This window comes from Acyrthosiphon pisum, chromosome X (assembly GCF_005508785.2).
Source record: "Acyrthosiphon pisum isolate AL4f chromosome X, pea_aphid_22Mar2018_4r6ur, whole genome shotgun sequence".
Classification (NCBI taxonomy): domain Eukaryota; kingdom Metazoa; phylum Arthropoda; class Insecta; order Hemiptera; family Aphididae; genus Acyrthosiphon; species Acyrthosiphon pisum.
The window spans coordinates 19,125,457-19,147,790 of NC_042493.1; the positions used below are offsets into that span (position 1 = coordinate 19,125,457).

At 27.1% G+C, this 22,334-nt stretch overlaps 1 protein-coding gene across 3 annotated transcripts in view; it reads right to left on the reverse strand.

The window, feature by feature from the left end:
- Positions 1–6,373: 6,373 nt before the first annotated feature.
- Positions 6,374–22,334, reverse strand: part of LOC100159201 (lachesin) — an 18,459-nt gene continuing 2,498 nt past the window's right edge. The window contains exons 1-7 of one of the 3 annotated variants that reach the window (XM_003241533.4): positions 20,284–20,693; positions 16,436–16,928; positions 8,432–8,673; positions 8,106–8,362; positions 7,776–8,039; positions 7,555–7,694; positions 6,374–6,574 (exon numbers count right to left, since the gene is read on the reverse strand). In XM_003241533.4, coding sequence (XP_003241581.1) covers positions 6,444–6,574; positions 7,555–7,694; positions 7,776–8,039; positions 8,106–8,362; positions 8,432–8,673; positions 16,436–16,481 — 1,080 coding nt within the window. In that variant the 5' untranslated portion in view covers positions 16,482–16,928; positions 20,284–20,693 and the 3' untranslated portion in view covers positions 6,374–6,443. Of the gene's footprint in view, positions 6,575–7,554; positions 7,695–7,775; positions 8,040–8,105; positions 8,363–8,431; positions 8,674–16,435; positions 16,929–16,990; positions 17,201–20,283; positions 20,694–22,334 lie in introns of those variants that run through there. The other 2 variants (XM_016800936.2, XM_016800938.2) reach the window with 2 other exon arrangements.

Consider the following 22,334-nt stretch of genomic DNA (forward strand, 5'->3'; position numbering starts at 1 on the left):
CCACGGGTTAGTTTGGTTTAAATCATTGAGTGGAACGCTACATTTTTATAAGTCCTTTAGCACCCCTTCTATTATATTTCCAATTCGAGCACTGGTTAAATACATATTTTATTTAAAGTTGATAATATCAGAAAATATCTTATTGTACAGTCAAACTTTACAGATAAACAATTCATCATTTGTATATTTAATAATAATTAAATAATATATTAAAAAAAACCCAACCTTTTTTCATTGTAGGAGAAGACGAAGAAAACGAAATCGAACATATACTTCAGTAATATAATGTTGATAGTGTTATTGTTGTCAAAAAAATAACTAATTACAAAAAATGTTCTACATTTATATGAATAAATCAAATTTTTTAATGCATAATTGCATATTTTTGCGCATATTTCGGTTACCTATTTTAAGTGCATATGTGCATGCATAATTCCAACAAATTGTGTGAAATAAGTCCCGAACCCTACTCATTATCATTTAAAAACAATCCTGATTTGTATTATAATCGTATATCTTGATAAAAATACAAGAACATACAAATAAAGTGGTCACTCAAGTACTCAACTGTTTGAGCGGTAAAAAATGTAAATTGTAAATTTTTTTTGTAAATTTACTTTACCGGTAAAATTTTACATGGTAAATTTACAAGACTCACATCACTAACGAAAATAATATCAATCAAAAAAATTAGGTGGTACATAATTTGTACGAGTAGTTCTCCTAAGTAAAATCCTGATATCTAACCTAAAAATTAAAATTTTGGAAAATGCCAACACTTAAGCACAATAATGTTCTTTAATTTTAATTATAGGTCAAAATTCACTAAGATAAGATTGGTACTACGCAAAATCGGTTCTACTGAAATTTACTTAAGTTTACTGTGTTATAATATGTCTACAAGACGAAAAACATATGCCTAGGTAAGTTGTGGTGTTCTCAAGATACCGTCACAGAAAACATTGAAAAATACGCGTGACGTCACGCTTTTACGTGAATATTACGACTTACGCTGTTTAAACGCTCTTAAATCAGATAATACTTGATTTATTGATATGGACCTTTATACCAATTTAAAGTTTACAACTATTTTTTTCAATGCGTCATTGCGTGTATTATACAATATGTCCATTAAATGATTCAATTAAAAATTGGTGGTAAAAAAACAATCATTTGACTAAAAATAAATTTGAACATGTTTTATAAACTGAACAATAAACAACAATAATAAGTAATAATATTATTCAGATTTTGAAAACAAATGGCTATATTCAAATAAACAAATCCAATAATACAAAAAAATTACCTACTAAAGAAGTTTATCATTCGTTTGACAATGAACTGTTTAATAATTTTACTATAAAATAATATTAAATTGAAACATTAGTTCTAAAGCTTTAATAAATTATTACAAAATTATATATCAATTAATTGAGTATTAACCAAATTATAAATGTTCAAACAGCCAAAGTCCTAATATTCACATAAAAGCGTGTACAGAGTACTCGGCGGCGGCGATTATAACGTCATGCTTATTTTTTAAAAGTACCATCCAACTCAAAAATTTTTTTTTGCTTAAATTATAGTAGATAATAACGTACTATGACGAAAAAAATAATACAACTAAAATTCGTTTGTGTAATCCGTTCGCTAATTACGGTGAATTTTGACATTGCGCGTGACGTCACGGATTCGTTCGTCGTAGCGGCGACCATATAGAATATAATATGGCAATATTTATCCATTTTTGGTTTAACGTAAAATAACTGCTAATGAACTTATTATTTTCGAATGGACTAATTAAATGTATTTAAAAGTAACTCATAATCTGTCTATTCGTATAATTATATCTTATTTTGGTTTAATATTAATGAAATAATAACAATTATATTATAAATTATAATGCACCACTGTCACAGCACATAAGAGTACTGATAGATAATAATATTATGCGAGTCTTCACTCACTTCTAGTTTTAGCTACGAGTTAAAACTAAAATAGCCAGTTTAGACGTAAAAAATCTATAGGTATTTTATGTCACGATCAAAACAATATCACACACGTTTACTGCAGTGAAACATGGTAAATTCGTAATATAATTTATTTAAGTGTTATTTTTTTTCTAAAAGATTAAGCCAAAATGTGATATAATTAGGTATACGAATGAAAAGATTATGAGGTACTCTTAAATATATTTGATTAGTTCAGTCGAAATAAAATAAGTTCATTAATAGTTATTTAATTATTTTAAGTTAAACCAAAAATTAATAAATATTGCCGTGTATTAAAATATTATATGGCCGCCGCCGCGGCGAACGAATCCGTAACGTCACCCGCAATGTCAAAATTTAACGTAACTATCGAACGAATAATCATAAACGAATTTTAGTTGTATCATTACCTTAGTTAGATTATATTCTATTTGTTATGGCAATAAAATAATTATCGATGTAATTATATTTCATTATATTTCATGTCCTTTAAACAATCTTAAAATAATTGTAATATGTAATACTTACTGTTTTTGTCCAGTATTATTTCATTTTTAAATTTGATTATTTCACTGTCTATAATATTATTGATGAGTTTAGGTTTTCTTCCTCTAGTTTATTCCGCCATTATAAAATCTATTATTTTAAGTTAATAAAATACATTTTACAGCATAATAATACTATGATTATAATATTTATAACTCTATAAGTTAAATAAATACGTAATAATATAAATAATTCTTACCTTATTACGTTCAATATAAATTAAACAACAAATAGTATAAGTAATTATTATTGATTCGGTGACAACAATAAAATTAATCAGTGTCAACCGTTTGAATTAACTGATTCGACTGTTAGAAACAATATTAATTTTTATTTTTGTGAATGATCATCTATAACCATCTATTATTAAATAACATGGTTTACAATGTTCGAACAAGCTTCTGGGGTTTTTCTATTTTGTATTATTGATATTTGCATTCAGCCACCGCCCACCATAAACTATGGAAAAATGTAGTGCGGGGAAGACTAATTTTAATTAGTTTATTATACACAATATTTAATTTACTGATATTATTCGGTTATTATTAACATTTTGTCACTTTATTTTGGTCATATACTATATAGGATATTGATAATACGCACAGTATAAAATGTGATGACTTTCGTTAAACGCATAGTTCGTAATAATATTATGTCTATGAAAAAAAGCATATTTTACTGTAACTATAATAGTTACTCGTAGATATATAAATGAGCACTAAGCGTACCTATATATTATACTGTATTACAATATGCATGGGTAATACAATTTTAGACCGTTTTAATAATTACAAGTAATTGATTTGAAAAATGGAAAAACTGTATTGTCATTCAATTAAAATATATACAAGTATAGTACATAATAGTATGCGCATAGGAAAAACGGGTTTGGTCGTGTTTTGGGGGGTGTACAAAATTTAATTTTGGTTGTACAAAATTGTACAAAAAAAAGTACATATACTGTACAGTTTAAAATAGAATTTTTTAGATTTTCGACATTGGCAGTGCTGGGGAAACGTTTCTCCATCACGCGCATAGGAAAAACGGTTTTGGTCGTGTTTTGGGGGATGTACAAAATTTAATTTTGGTTGTACAAAATTGTACAAAAAAAAGTACATAATACTGTCGATGTTTGATATTAAAATTCGAAAGTGGCAGTGCTGGCGAAACGCACCTTATTTTTTTTTACTTAGCTTCGCGCCACTACCGTCGCGCTGGATTTATATGTATATTGACAAAAGTACAAATCAACAAACATTCCAATTAACCAATAGCAACAAATATATTATATCTGGTCGATTTTCCTAAAATTTTCTTTCATATAAACCTGCTCCGTAAAATACTCTTTCGTTTAAAAAAAATGATAAGTAGTTCCAGAGTTTAGCCTGTACAGAGAAAACCCATGGCAACCATTTATAAACAAAAATTTCTATCTGAAATTTCCCGTTTGTGCACCTCCCGGGGTTGGTCCATTTTTAAATTAGTCTATTTTTTAAATTGGACCAAAATACACACAGTGTAAAAATTTCATCAAGCCCGGCCCAGTAGTTTCGGAATTTATCCTGGACAAACACTGACACGAGATTTTTTATATACAGGGTGTATCTTATGTCATTGTACGAGGGGCTTTTTAACGATTATGGATCGATGACATAGAATTTCGTTAAAACGAAAAAAGACGTGTTTCTTTATTATTAACAGGCAATTTTTTAAAACAATCTCAAAATTTTTAAACACGCAGGTGTATCAATAGCAAAATCAACTTTATTTTTTCAAACTGTAACTAATATATTTTTTAATGGATTCTAGTAAAGCTTTTTTTTTCTGAAATGTTGATAGTCAAATCATCAATTTTAGTTAAAGTTTAGTCAAATGAGCAATAATACTTTTAATTTAAATAATTGATATAGGTTTAATTTACAAGAGCTAAATAATTTTTTCTTATAACTTTTGTAACTTAAAAATAAAACTAAAGTTTCCTATATTGGTAAGTATAGCAGTTTAAATTCTTTAAGAATTATTTAATAATCGTGATTTAAAATAAATTATTTGCAATATGTTTAGATAAATAGTATATCTCAATATAGGTTTGTACCTAACTTAGGCATACTTTTAATCTGAGTTAATTACAGATTTCTAATATTATTATTACAAGAATCAAATACCATAAGGTATTACCTTGTCACCTAATAAAGAATCCAAATTAATGCTATGTAAGAAAAATATGATAGGAAAAGTACGAAATAAAATGTCCATGACTAAAAAATATGAAGTGTTATGAATTTCAACTCCTAAATTCATACTTTGCATGCGATATCTACAAATATAGGGAACCTATATGGTTCAAATTTCAAGTTTATCCCACTACGAGAAAAACACCACAAAACATTGCACTTCTTTCATTACACCATTTTTTTGAACACCTAAGACATTAATGTCAACATTCTAATACCATTTACCATTATTACTTTAGCCACCTAATAAAGAATCAAAATTTATGATATTGTAAGAAAAGTAACTGTGAAGCAATTAATAACGAATACCTATAGGCTATAATAACAAATTAAAATAATAATACTGATTTTGATGATTGTATGTTAAAATAAAAATAATGAACTATTTGCCAAAAGTTTTGTTTTATTTTTTTTTGGGAGAGAGTGTGTCATTAGATTACCAATTAAACTACCTAAGTGTATACAAAGGTAGTTATAACAAAAAATTATTTAGTTCTAGTAAATTAAACCTATACCAATTATTTCAATTATAAGTATTAATGCATATTTTACTAAACTTTAGAGGACAATAGTTGATGAATTGATTATCAAAAAATTTTCAGAAAAAAAAGCTTTAACTGAATCAATTAAAAAATGTACAATGACATAAGATATATTCTGTATATAAAGATAATATCAATTAAAGTAGGGATGGAAAATGTTTTTAAAAACGTTATTAAACGGGAAAAAAACAAAAAACAACTGAAAAAGTTATAAGTTATAAGAATATTATATATTCTGTACTTAATATATATTGTTTTTAATTAACGTTATATTCCTATTGTTTCCAAATAACGTTTTTGATAATATTGTTTTTTTTATATATATATAATTAATTTTAATTTTAAACTTTTAAGTGCATTTCTATATTGCGCGTTACTATTATAACTTAGAAATCAAAAGTTATAAGTTATAAGAATATAATATAAAAAAAATATATATACTATCAAAAACGTTATTTGGAAACAATAGGAAATTAACGTTTTTAAAAACGTTAATCAAAAAAAATATGAAAAAATAACATTTTTAAAAACGTTAATCAAAAACAATATTGAAAAATAATGTTTTTAAAAATATTAATCAAAAACGTTTTCCATCCCTGAATTAAAGTTACAGGATATAATAAATAATAACAATATAAAATATCCAGACTGACAAACTGTCTGCTCAGTATCGTTTTTCTTATACAACAATATTATATCATTGAATACTAGTTTAATACAATCCATTATTATTGACCCCCTTGTAACCTACTGTACAGCAGAACAAAATCCAATAACCCGCTTTTTTAACGTTATTCTACACGCATCTTTTTGTATATTATAACATTATAATAAAATATATAATGTTATATGTACATTCATATATACAAATAGTAAGTAATATATCTCTATGGTGGGTGTCCAACTAACATTAAATATTTATAAAACAGTCTTAATGCTTAAGCTTTTATTTACAAATCTAAGAACTTTAATTTACTAAATGTATAAATAATGAAAAAATACGATTTGGATATTTATACTATCTAAAAACAAAAAAAGAACAAAATTTATGTATAGAAAATTAGAGCCATCATTAAATTTATTGCCAAATCATTAACAAATTGGTTTTAGAAGGTTTAATAGTTTGAAAGTTAGGTAAACAACAATAAGTAAATAGCAATTAATAACGAAACATTAGCACTAGACATTTTAACTGTGGAGTTTTTTAAGTGTGCTGATGATAGTTGGCCACAGGCTGGTGGGCATACTGGTATTATAGTTTCTGTAAAATAAACAAATCAAAACAGTTAACAGAAGTAAGTAAAACATGATTAACATGATAAATTCAAATTTTTTATACTGTCAGATTGTGTTGAATTTTGATATACTTACCATTTACAAACGTATAAACTTATTTAAAAATAAAATACACTATTGTAAAACCAATTAGTTCCCGATATAATAGGGTATCAACAAAAAATTATACTCCATGCCATGAGAGAAGTTACCCGGTACGCGCATGCAGACTGATGGTAGCGTCTGTTCCGAGGCCTCGTTCCCTCCACTTTACAACATGATACATACTAAAAGTATTACTTTATAACATTGTCGACAGTTGACGGTCGTGATTGTGCAACATCGACATGTTAAATAGATGGGGGAGCGTAGATTCAACCGCAATTTGGTCGGGACACGGGTTACTTCTCTCGTGGCACGGAGTATAATGATTTCCCAACAAAAACACTTTAAAAGTTATGGTATAATTTTATAGCTAACTCTTTATAGTATAGATGTCATTTATGTTAGAATAGTATGGTAAATAATTGAACTTAGTTTGGAAATTGAGTCAAAAATGTCTAAATACTATACTCTATACAATAATGAGTACAGTATAGTATTTTAGTATAGGCCACTATCATTGAAGTATGTAGTGTATTACTAATAAAGTGTTTTAAAGTTGCCAAGCTAATTTAAATTATTTAGCAGACTATTTATACATGAATAATTATATCTATAGATCCAAGACTTAGCTATAAAATGATATCACTACTTTTAGAATCGTTATTATTTTTTTTATATATATATTTTTTGTTTTTTTTTACACAAATTTTGGAAGAATGTTTTTATTGAGATATATTGATACAACAACATCCATACATTTTAAGTTGTATTTAATATCTTTTTATTTTGTCCACACAGCGTAAGCCAATTAAATTGACATCTATAAGATCTTATGCATATATTAATGGAAACAATATGTACCGTAAAGAGTAACTGTAACTTCAGTAGTTCCTAATACATTTGATGCTTTGCAGACATAATCCCCATATTGACGGTTTTCAATTGTGATGATTCTTATTGTAGTATCTGTTATTTCATCTGTGGTAGCAAAATGTGATATTCTAAAAATTAAGGAAAACCAACTTTAAATTTCATTAGAACATGATTATAAACATTTTAAAGTGCTCAGAACTTGAATATACCCATAATGCTGATTATTGGAAAGTTGTACTCCATTATTTAACCAAATGATAGCTGGTGGAGGATATGCCTCAACATGGCACTCAAGATCCATGTCATACTGTAAAGCTTGTCCTAAACGACGTTTAGGAATAGTTATGACTGGAGCAAATTCAACCTCTAATGCAATATTACGCCTGGCACCTCTGCCAACACCATTTTCAGCAATACAGAAATACGTTCCACGATCTTCTTTTTTAATAGAAGACATTTTCAAAACATTACCTCTAGAAGATGAAATGTATGTGAATATTTAATTTATATATATATATATATAATACTATAATTAGTACCTATAAATTGATATATTATTAGCTAAAATTGCATTGTTTGCTCGCCTCCAAGAAATTTTTGGACTAGGGTATCCACCGGCATAACATTCCAGTGTTACTGGTTGACCTTCGTTTACAACCAACGATCTGGTTGAGTTATCAGAAATAAACGGAGGTCTACGTACTACTAACTCGGTTTCAGCTGATAATTTGTTGTTTATCCCAAGACTCACATCACAACGATAGAAACCGGCATCGGTTTCTTGGATATCACTAATCTGAAAATATAAATTATTTTTGGTATAAAAATGTTATCAATTAATATATTATGTCTAAAATGTAAATACCTGTAATGAGTAACTATTGCTACCCATATCATATCTCAATGATAATCTCGAATCTCTAATAATAAGTGTACTTCCAGATGAAAATGTAACGGGTTCTGTAGATCTTTCTTTGTCAACCTTAATCCACAAAATATTGAAATCAGAACCATATAAAACTGTACATGTCAATTCAGTTGTATCGCCAATATCTGTTATTCGTTTTTGTGTAATATGTGATATCATTGGTGTCCTTTCAGAATAAGCTAAAATTAAAATTAAATTGGTATTATTAATAAGATTATGCAACATCCTAACATTTTTAATTTATAAATAAAATATGGTAGATACACATTATATTTGTACACCTCCACCTCATACCAATGAGCTGGACAAAACTGGAGGAATTTGGTTAGACAGATTTTACTTTTGAAAACGGATTATGATGGATTAACAATTTTACTAGGTTTTGCCAGAGGGGATTTAGAATATTTATTTTTTCAGCTGTGATATCCAATAATAAAAATATGATATTTTTGTATTTATATTATTCATTATGACACTAACAATAATTGGAATATAAAAAATCGCCTCTGGCAAAACCTATAGTAAACTTGTTAATCAATCATAATCCGTTTTCAAAATAAAAATCTGTCAAATCAAGTTTATGTTGCGTACCTAACGTGCCGTTTCAAATAAATAGAAGGGCTGCGCTAAAAAAAAATTTAAAAAGAAATCTCCCCGCGTCCCCCCCCCCCCCAATTGAATCACTGGACTTATGGTAGATACAATAAAAATCATTGAATCAAATTATATCGACTGTTTATAAAATATACAGTTTATTTATTAGGGGATAGCAATTAATATAAAAGGTTCAAAAGTATAGGTCAGAAATATATGAATTATTTAGGACTTAAAGCGTTCAATTTCTTTAATCTTAAAGATAAAAAATATCTAAGAATTAATTCCTCAACTAGTGTAATTAGATATTTATTATTTATAATATCTATTTTCTTTTTATTACTATAATTGTTAATTAACCCGCAGCATCTTAGGCCATTGGGTGTGGGGGAAGGTACTGTAGGTTTTTCTAAATATGTGTGTTTCAGTTAGGCAGAATTTCAAATTGGGCACCCGTAGGTTTCTCCCATACCCGGCCTGTCTCTCCAGGCAGTTGTCTGCCTAGACAAATGAATTTTAAACATCATTTTTTATATTTGTAGGTATGTATAATAATACTATAATTGATAATATTTTTATTTTTTAAAACTATGTTTTATTGTCGATTTTTTGAAATTATATATTATGCATTTAAGATGTTAATCCACATAAGCACTATATATAATTCTCAACTTCCAACGCGTGCTAGATTGCTTAAAAGAGATTGATAAACCATAATATTAATGTTAATTAATTTAAAAAAAATAGCTACCTCGGTATGGGTAAATGAGGACTGGGAACATGGGATGGAAATTAAGGATGTCGGACGTCGGTGCTGGTAATTTATTAAGGAGTAAAATGTAGGCAATTCAATTCACATGTGGTATCGGCTCCGCGCGGTACGTTGGACATTGTTGGATTACCCACAGACTTTGGCTGAACTTTAGTTTTGGAACGTGTATGTGTGTGAGTATATGAATCGATTTAAGTGTGAGTGAACTATAATTACACGCGCACATAAAGATATTTAAGCACGCACATGCACAAGTCAGTGATTGACTTCGATAACTATTGTCAAAGCACTATTTTGACGAACAATAATACTTTTACAGGAAAAACTCTCACGCCTAGTTGATACGTCGGATTTTGGTCTTATTTTTTATCTGAAAGATGAGAAGTTTTTATAGGCTGGATTTTGCTCGAATTTTTATTTTACTTTAAATAGTAGTAGAAAAATACGTTTGAAAAGCAACAAATATGATGCATTATTTAAATGCATATTCCAACATATTCCAACAAAAAAAAAAAATAACGAAATCCGATTAATCTACAGGGCGTGAGAGTTTTTTCCGTAAGACATGTTTATGGACCAAAAAATTCACAGACTCCGACCCCCTTAAGAACCACAGTGGTGGTCTACATTTAAGGAGTGATAGACAATATTTAAAGATCGTGCGTGAGTAACTTATGACTATGTGCGTAGTAAATGATTGTTAGTATGTAGCGTTTTATTCGTCATTTCAGTAACTGAACTGTAATCCGCTTTTTATGTTTGAGATAGGTACCTTTAATGTCTGTTGCTTGCGAGAAATATACATGCACCGATTATAATTTTATAATCGTTTACGCACTCTGTCGTAAATAAAGACTGACCGAAATTATAAACTACAGATAAATAGATTAAGGGGGCTGGAGCGTGATTTACTTTCGGTCGAAAACATAGCTCACGACTTCAATCACTACGCCCAATATAATGTTCCGATATTAATTTTGAAAGCAAATTTGAATTTGACACTAAATTATCTATGCTTTGACAATTTTATTTTTCTGATTTTTATTTTTTTTTACTTAGAAATTTACTAACAAAAGAGAAAAAATAGAACATATTCATAATTCAAATTTAAATACATTGATATAGAATATGAAAAATTTACGACAGTTAAAGCATAGTAAATTTAGTGGAGAATTCAAATCTGTTTTAAAAATTAAAATCGGAACATCCTACTGAGCGTAGTGATTGAAGTCAGAGGTAGTATTTTTTGAAAAAAAATGTTTGTCATTTTACAAAGCAATAAATAGTGACATGTGCATGCGCGTTAGTAAAATGACAGACGTATTATGATGCCCGTATACAACGTGATCGGTACTACGAATTACACACACTAATGTTCATCTACTTACAACTCATACACAAGACCCAGATAAATAGAAATATAAAATGCCTAGTTTTTACTCCTTAGAATTGATTACGCTCCATCCCCCTTAATATAAATGTTGTTAGATACCTAAATACTTTTAATATTAAATACATGAGAGTTGTATGAAAAACACTGATCACTTATTTTTATACCACGAGTCATGACAACTGAATTAGGCTGGGGCTATACATGGCGTATTCCGCCGCGTTTCAAAAAAATATTGTAAAGTTAAATGATGTTTAAATTGTTTTGAGACAATATTTAGACAAATCGATATGTCATTCCCTCAAAAGTATTATTTTTTGTCATGGGTGACAAAAAATATAGGTATTTGTTTTACAATGATGTGTGTTTTTTTTTTGTGTCTTTATACACGATTAGTGGTCGAAATAATGCTTATTTTTCAATTTCAGTATCTTGTTCGAAGGGAAAGTGAATCTAGTCTAGTTAGTACTTTTGGGAGATCAAAATAAAACATTTTGCAGTAGTTTTCAAAAGCACCGCGAAAAACAAATGAAAAATTAAGGGAAAACGGGAATTTTTACGCAAAATCGATTTTCTGTATCCCTAAAACAAATGACCGTATATACATGCAATTTTCACTGGTTGTTTATATTCGGATTTTCTATACACCATAAAATTTTCAAAATATTTTGATTTGTTTTGAACTGTTTACGGACATTCTCAGTTTCCAATTTTATTAGTTTTTTATCTATGAATATCAATAAAACATTATTTGTTGGGTAAAAAAGCTTGAAAGTTTAATACAAGACTCCTAATATATTGTTTCAATGATATTTGAAAAATATTAAAAATCGTTAGTCACATTTTTTATTTATAAGCATTTAAAGTTCAAACATTGACAAAATTACATTTGTAAAAATCACGAAAATTAACAAATTATTTTGAGTTAAAAAATCATTAAAAAGTTTCTTTTTAAATCTAAGATTTTAAAATCTAATACAAGATTCCTCATAAGATTATCTACCTTAATAAAAAAAAAAAATGTCTATAAAAAGTTAAATTAAATTTTTATGAGCGTTTGAAGTTCATATTTTTACAACATTGGATATTCACTCGATTTCTCATCTAGCGATTTTCTTATTTTATTGTAATTCAAAAACGAATAACATTAGACACTTGACATTCATATCATATATTTATTTTATCAATTCTTATACTTAATAAAAATTTCAAAATATTTTGACTTGTTTTGTGCTGTTGACGAACAATTTTAGATTTAAATTTTTTTAGTTTTATTTTCTATATATATCAATAAAATAATATTTGTTGGGCCAAAAGGCGTCAAAATTTTATGCAAGGCCTCTGATATATTTCTTAAATAGCAATTGAAAAATATAAAAAATACAGTCACAATTTTTTTTTTATAGGCATTTTTACAAAATGTATCATATTTAAAGTTTAGCAATTATTTTGTAGTTAAAAATTTATAAAATGTTCAACTTTTATAGCTAAGGATTGAAAATTTAAAACAAGGTTCCACGTAAATTGGTTATAATATATAAATTCATTATAATTTCACAATAATATCATCAAATATACTTAGTAATATACGAATATTATAGGCTGACTACAGTCTTCACTTAGAATCGTTTTTCTTATACAGTGATATTATATCATTGAATTCAAATTTAACACCATCCATAACAGTGACCTATTTGAATGTACTCTAAGGATTTATTATTATGTATCTATCTTAAATTTTACCAACTTTATCTGTCATGGAATTCACCGACTAATTTAAATATTTAATTCCTAAGATAAAAAGGTGTATGCCATTTTATTACATTTTTCAAATATAATAAATGTACAATAATAAGTTGATTTATTTTGTTATTAGTATTTACTATTTTTTAATCAAATATTTAAGATATTTAAATAATATTATAATGATATATTATTTTAATATTATAGTCAAGTGCAGTTAGACATTTTTTTATTACATAAGTTGCAATTACCAAAGAAAAATGACAAGTGGGTAGGACACTTTTGTTGGATACATGAAATCTCAAAATGCCTGAATATTGCTACCACTGTCTACAGTACATAAGTGGAAATCCATTAAAATGTCAAGGGGGGGGGGCTAAAATTGTATACATCAATGTGCCAAAGGTTCCCACAGAACCAAAATAACTTTATATATTTTTTTTTGTGGTAAAATGGTATATTTGGTGGCTAAGCTTCCCCCTATTTACGCTAATGCTACAGTAATAACAAAAAAGGGCCTCTAAAATATTTTTGAACCGGAGCCTCAAAATTGTAATTGCGGCACTGAATATAATTTAACTGATATAAACTGGTAATATTAATAGCATAGAATACAACAAATACTAACATAATATGGCGTAAAGTATACTAAGTAGAAAGTATAAAAATACATTGATTAATTAAAAATAGAAATTTAGTTCAAATCATATTTGAATATTGCTTATATGTATTAAATAATGCCAATAATGCATTTTATTTAAAAACATTAAGTGACATTTGGAAAAATTCAATATAAACAGATATTTAGTTGGCTTATAAGAGAACTCTAGGAAAATAAGTGTCAAAATTAAAGTTATTATAACAAAGGGGAACGTGAAATAATTTATTCTTTCTGAACCTGTGATAACCAAAGTTAAAGCCAATCATAGAAAATAATTCAGTGGAATCAATATTGCCGTTCAATAAATCAAATAGAATCATACGATCAGCAACTTTCCTCCTGGGAAACTCACGCAATGAAATTCTGAATAGAGAAGTTTGTCACTTGAGGTATCACTAGAGAACGGAAAATTTAAAAAAATTTGTATTGGGCGTTTTCAATATGTTTATATAAGTGGTGTAAATTAGTGAACAGATTACTGACCCAAACTCAAGGTTAGATCTAACCAGAGAAAAACATAATACATTTAAAATTCTAATATTTTTAAAATTGATTCTATTTCTGTTTATAAGTCCTAACATTTTGAAGGTTTTAGTAACAATAAAATTAATGTCTAAAGTAAAAGGCATATTTTAATCAAGTAAAATATCAAAATCTTAAATATAAGTAACTTTTGATAATATTAAATAATCAACCTCATAGCTGGAAGTTATAAGGATTTTTTGAGTGAGAAAAAAATACAATATTAAACTTATTGACATTTAAAAGTAAGTAAATATCATGACACCATATGACTAATTTGTCCAAATTTAATTGAAATGTTATTGCATCCGAAGGAGGTTAAATTATTTGAAAATATTTTGGTGTCATCATAAATAAATTGATTGTTTTATCAAAAATATTATGTAAATCATCTATAGCATAATAAACGAGAGTGGAGCCAAGTGTGATCCTTGCGGTACTTTAAAATCCGTTGAAGCACAGAAAGACAATTTTACAGCTTAGGAGCAATTACTTAAATATGAATTAATCCAAATTAAAAATTGACAGTGAAAACCAAATAACATGTTTACAATTGTTATCACAGCATTACATACTTAAAATTAACACAATTTGTGATGAAGTAGTTAATATTAAAATATTAAAATATGAATAAATAATCTAGTGGTAAAAGTTTGTCTAAGGGTGTCAAATGTCAAATTACATACAATCAAGCGCATTGAGGAGTTTTGCACCTATTAAATTAAAACTCAGTAGAAGGAAAATCTTCACAGGTCCAAAATATGAGATGCCAGATTTTGAAATTAACCTCTTTTTTTTGCTTATATGGAGAATAAGTATATCCTTTTTTATACTTATTTTATTAGCCTATACAATTTTTTTACATTAACTTATTAATATTGTTATTACTTGTCACTAATAATGTAATACTTATCGTTTAAATGAATTTTTTTCAATACAGTTATATTATTTTTAATTTTTTCATAAAATTTGTTACAATTTAAACCAAAATTAATTTTACACTCTATTACAGTATTTTCATTCATACATAACCTAACATAGGTAATACGATAATCATATAATGATACAGTGTACAATAATGACCGGCTGAGGCAACGGGACATGCCGTTAAAACCGGGATGGATGGCAACCCTACCAATAATCATAAATACAAATGAAGTCAATTCAATGTTTATTTAGTAATTTTTATACTTTATATATGATTACATGCCAATATCAAATATGCTCAACAAAAACTATGTAATATTTTAAACACTTGATATACCTAGATGCATATAAAATAAAATATATTTATATTTAAAAAAATGTTATTTAAATAAAATGTTACTTAGATAAAATACATTTAAGTTTTAAATTATACCCGTAACAATAAATAATAGTCTAAAAGCAAAGCGACATCCAGTAACCGTGACACAGTAAGTTATTGAATTACCTAGCCAAACCTTTTCTTTGTCAATAGTGAGATCATTTTTTATAACTAGGTACCTAAAAGATCCAAACTAGATAGTAATACATTATAGGCCCTAATGGGCCATAAAATGGGCAATGAACAATAATTTGTTCTATGATATGTTTACAGACACTGCAAGCATGATAAACTCATTTGAAATGACGCCGAGGTAGAGGAATTATTAAAAAGGTTTTTAATAGGTTTATGTCAGGGTATTTAGCTGCAAATATTATAATCGAAACAGTTTGAATTTTTATTGGTTGCATATAAGTTGTTGCTATTACATAGGTACCTACTATATTAAAAAAAATTCTACAAAACTAGATAGTACCTACAACCTATATTATTTAATGGAACTTGAATTTAGCTTCAATAGGTGCAAAAGCATATCTTTGCACCTGTCACAATATAATACCAGTGGGTTTCAAGTGCACCGTCATACACTCCATAATAACGACACTCATTAGGTGTCAAATATAAATTTTTGATACCTGCCTATAACAGGTGCACAAATTGTTATAGACGAAGCTGGTAACTTGTTACAGCAAATTCTAGGTACTTATATAATATGTGAATATTACATAATATAGCCTATAGTATTTTTGGTAGGCGCCTAACATTCAGGAGAGGTAAAAGAAACTTCAAAATATGCAATCTTCAATAATAATACAATAATTAACACAGACTGTCTTATTCGGTCGGTTGAACAAAAGGGGAATGGCTAAATGCCTACTAATTATTTAGCCATGGTCGCACCATTCTCGTTGTGCATAGAACAATTAGTAGGTAGATGATAAAGTGGTACTCACCTAGGTGGATGCACAGCACGACGAGGACTCCATAGACGTTCTTCATCTCGGAAAACTTGAATAATGGAAATGTTGAGTAGGTATTAACAAACGCCAAACAGACGAAACAAATACGATGTTAAGTATTGAAGAATGCGGAAATGCAATAATTGTTGTTCCGGCGCAAAACACGTGTAGGTGGAGTCCGTTTAGCCAACGAGCGTATGTTATTTAATCAGAGAACGCATTCGTCAACTCGAAGTAGATGGTTAGGTACAGCACAAGAGGAATTCCAAGAAGTAGCAATCACAGAAATTCGGAATGTCATAGTGGCATTACTGTATTTAAGATAAGTAATGGCCATGGTCCTCTAGGACCACGATATCTTAGTCCATGGAAACGACTAACGGCATTTTTCATATTCAACATCTATAATCTTGATTTGCGAATCAGCTATCATCGTGTATTCATGTATCAATCAATTGCAGCGGCGTCTGCAGCCCCTGTTCTCTATCTGGGGGTAGAAAATACATACATTAGTATAATACGCGATTAGCGCAATTTAGTGGTTTATACTTAGTAACTGATTTAAACCACATTGATATAGAGTAACTAATAGACTATAGACTATAATCTAATAGTTTATACTATAGACATATTATAGACCATAGTCTAGTTTATTATGATTTATAATGTATTGCCTATACCCATACATAAAAAGAAATAGTTTTATGCAAAATATTATAATTGCATGATTAACTAACAGTTAATATTTACCAATTACAACTGTTGAATTGTGTCGTATATATTGACCGACTTTACAAATTGTTAGTTAGAATTTAGAGTAACAGTAGCTAAATTAAATTTGTGTGTAATTATATTTTTATTGTCAATAATATTTTTATATGCTGAGACAAACAATTTGTAATTTTTTTCATTATAATACAAATTTGTATTGGATAAGTATGTCAACTAAAAACGCTTAGTTGACCATAAGTTTTAAATGTATAATATTGAATGTAAAAAAAAGGCGTGTAGATTAGGGAGTCAGAGCAAAGAAGTTTAATGTTTAAAGTTTTACTTACCATGTTTCTATTTAAAATATAATCATGTTTAAGGAATTTTTTTTTTTTTTGTGTTTATGTTTTCTAAGTTTGTTTATTCACACTGTACCTAGTACCTAGTAGCATGTGTGAGAAAAGAGAACACGGTACTTGGTTTAATACTAATTGTGTATATAAACTATGAGTAGATGCTGGGGATGAAATTATGTATGTGACATTTATTAGGTTATCATGAATGATTCAATGATTGTATGCGTTTTAGTGATTATGATAGCAAATAATTGATAGGTTTACATCAGCAGTTACTTATTGAAATATAAAGAAATTATAAAAGAATAAATTGTGGTTTGGAATTAAAACGATTGCCATTAGCTGGCAATGGCATTATTAGAATGGAGCTGAAAATCTCTCCCAAAATGTTAAAGCAATTTTTTTTTTTTAGTAATAATCCATAAATAACTAGAAATTTAGTTCCTATCTACCTATGAATAATATTTGTGTTGAAATTGTATAAGTACTTATCTATGAATAATTGACAAAGAAGTTCTTTATTGTATTGATTCTTAACTGTTACTATATATTAGGGGACAGATATCAAAGTTTATTGTGTCTGCATACGTTTTTTTGTTGGCTGATCAATTAGTTCAAGTATATTATAACTTTAAGGGCATAGATTTTCTGTTATACAATTTTTTGAGAATTTAATATTGTGTCACAACTTAATAATTATTATTATTTAACAGCTTGGTTTGTATTTGTATTTTGGCATATTTATTTTTTGAAACTACATAATAATATATATTATATGTTAATGGTAGGTAGATGTGAAATGTAAATAGATTTAAAATAAACTTTTATAATTTTCAATGTAACTTTATGTGAATTCAAGAATAAAAAAAATATGATAAGTGTTTACCAACTTTTTGTTTTTTATACCCAATATTCCTTCTAAGATAATATTTAGTACATTTTTAAAGCATTTAAGTTCAAGCCCTAGTTACGACTTAAGATAATCTTAAGACTGTTTTTAAAATGCAAATTATTTTGAATTTACTAGGTATTTAAATATTCTTTAAATAAAATAGCTATTTGTAAATCAAAATAAATATAATAGGTAATGAAAATAAAATTATTAACAAAGTAAAAAGTAATAAAAAAAATACAAATTATTGCTTAAAATGTACAAAGTAATTGTGTTACTCACTTAGGACATTACGCCATATTAAATATTATTCAAGTTATAAAATACTACTAAATAATAGCGTTAGAAGTTAATGTCAATTGTTTTATATTTAAATGTACCTATACAGTATTCAAAACATATAATATAGTATAGTGATGTGTGAAATATAATTTTTCCACTTGTACTCTAAATAAAATTGAGTTATTAAAAAAACTATTTTTTTAATTTTTTTTTATTCAAACCATTCAATTAATTTATAAACTAATAAATACAATTAAATGTTTTAATATGGTAATGATATTCTGTTTTAACTATTTCAGATTTTGAGCTAAAATATATAATACTTACCTAATTATTATATTTAACCTACACTTAATAATAATCAATGATATTTTATTGATTCATATAATATATAGGTAGTAGATATATAATATGCAAGTTAATTACAAGTATTAGAAGAGTTACAGACAGATGTATTTTTAAAATTACAATGTACCAAGTATAATAATTGATGATAATATATTAGTCTGTTAATTGTTATACCTAATGAATTTATTATTTTATTTATTTATTGTATTATATTATTTTTTCATTATAGAGCTAAGAGAACTTTAATTTCTAATTTTAGTAAATTTTAAAACAAAACTACAATTTATTAAAACTCCTATGAAGGAGATATCATCAAATATCAATAAATTAATTATCTAGCATGACCTGTATGATATGTATATTGTACCTATTATGCTTTGTATGATACTTAAATGAGTTTAATTCAACATTTTATCAAACTATTTGGTAAAAAATAATGTTTTCATTTTATTTAGTTTGAAAACTATTCAAATATTCCTACTTACTACCCTAATAAATAGTACAGCTAATACATTTATATTCAATAAATAGAGTAGGTACCTACTCATATTTTATGCCAATAAATTAATGTTTTTTAAGTTTTTGATTACGATATCCCAATTGAGGATGAACAGTCTTAAAATTGTAACCATAAAAAAATGCATTATAATTATTTTAAACTACCTACATAAGTACCTATAATTTTATATTATTGAGATCTTTGATAATTTTAATAAATTATCAGTATAAAAAATTACCTATTATTAATTTGATTTATTTATGCATGATGAACAAGTCATTATTCAGTAATTACTTTATTAGGTATTTAGGTAAGAAAATTCTACAATATAACTAAAGAAACAAGTATATACCTGTTGGTTGTCGAGTCCAACCAATTTTTTTTTCTTATTTAAATATTTATACTATTTATATGCGACTTGCGACCAAATATCTATATCAACCATAACATAACCAAAAAACTTTTCTGCAAATAAATTCAGATATCAGACTAGTCAATAAATAATAAATAAAAGTCAATAATAAATACTGAATTTGGTGCCACATTTAGATTACATTGACACAGTTCATTAAATGGTTAAATACTGTAACAGTTTCTTGTCTACCGATTCACAATACACAAATACATTTCTCATCATTAACAAATACGCTTTACAGCCTAAGTCTTATCCACACAGCATAATCGACATAAAATTATTCCTAGCATCGTATACTTTTTCATATGTCGAAATTTTGAAAATTATGTTTTTTTTTACCTGTTACCTCTTACATCAAATGTTTCACAATTGTATGCACTGGTTAGTTACTTTATTTTTATGGATTTGTTGACCACTTTTGGTGGATATAAAGTTCCCGTACGGATGTACACCATAATAAAAATTATAAAAATTACTGTAATATTCTACATTTTTTTCATTATTGTACAATTTTATTCCTGAATGCGAGCACAAATCGAACACTGTTAACGCACACTACGCATTTACGTAATGTATCTATATGAATAATTAATGTGCGTATATTATATTAAAATAAGTAAAAGAAACCCACTGGTAAATTATTTTATATAATCGCAACATAAATAAAACGAAAACATACGAAAGAAACATGTATTACGTTAAATCAGTAGTATGTGACTATACTATAATGCATTAATGCGTGTCTGCGTCTATACACGATGAATCACTATGACAGTTTTAATAAGGAATGCGTAACATCAGCACTAAATACGAATCTACAATTCTGATTATTACTATTATATATATAATTAATCTACAGGGTAACATTACTTACCGACTGTAATATACAGTGCGTTGACTACTGAATAGTAATGTAAAGGTAAATTACAATTTAATATTTCAACCACTTATAGCTGGTGTCTACAGATGACTACATGTCTACATAGTACTATACCTACCAAATATTATTATTTGTATTAATGCCTTCATTTAAGAAGTCTATAGGATGTTGGCGAAATATTTGTTTTCTCTGTCAGATCCACGCGCAACAAAAACCAAACATATTCATGTAAAATCATATTTAAATATTTTTATGCCCATTTGACATAATATTCGATTTTAAATTTTAATAAAACAATTTTGTTGTGGATTGTAATTGATATTAAATAGTTTGAAGACAATATTTCGGGCATTTCGGGAAATTGATATTATGTTAAACCCTTAAAAATATTATTTACCTACCTTAATATTTGTGTACCTACTACAGTACTACCCAATAAGTGATTTTACGTGAATAGTAATTTCTAATTGTTAATGCAACTCAAATTCCAAAAAGACACAGAACTGCGAGCGTGTGGTTTGGTGTACTTATCTAATAAATACTTATATAACATTATTGTTAAAAATATTTTTTTTAATAAAATCTATTATTTCATATTTAACCATATCCATGCCATAATATTTAAGCAATATTTGACACCTAAACTAACACTAACTTGCCTGTTATAGCTACTTCCTAAAACACCCTAAGATGATTGAAAATAACCACCCTGGACAACAAATTCTAGTTCTTACATTACAGTGTGCTTAATTACCTATAGGTATATACCAAAAAAAAACAATGTAATTTATAAAAAAAAAATTAAACGTTAAACAGAAAACAAAAAAATTAAGTAACGTTTAAAAATATAATAAAGATATAAACGAAAAAAATCAAATAACGTTTGAAAGCACAATAACGATAAACATTAAAATTATAACGTTTAAATGACGATATATTTTTTTTTAATTTAAGCTTTGCTCATGTGACATATGTATAGTATAGGTACCACTGTACCAGGTACCTATAAATACCTATAGTCATTACAAGTATTTTCAAACATAACATTGACAACTTGTTGTCTTTACAAAATCTTCGATTTAAACAGTAATTAAGAATACAATTATTGTGGTCGACGATTGTACACAAAATGTAATAAAAAAAAGGTGGTTAAGTGGATTTCGCTCTGCTGTACAGTAAGTTACAAGTAGGTCACTGTTTAATGGATGGTATTAAATTTGAATTCAATGATATAATATCATTGTATAAGAAAGGCGATTCTGAGCGGAGACTGTATGTCAGTCTAGGTATAAGACATAATATTATATTATAGTCTATAGTATTTAAAAAAAATTGACCTATAATAGGTATTAATAATAAATTCCAAATTAATCATATCACAATATCCATCAGTAACGCGTTATACATCAACAACAAACCGTGGTAGTATCATAGATATATAATAGTATACTTTAAAAGTTTCAAGTATCCACAATATATTATACATCATTACATCACACAAATACTAAAT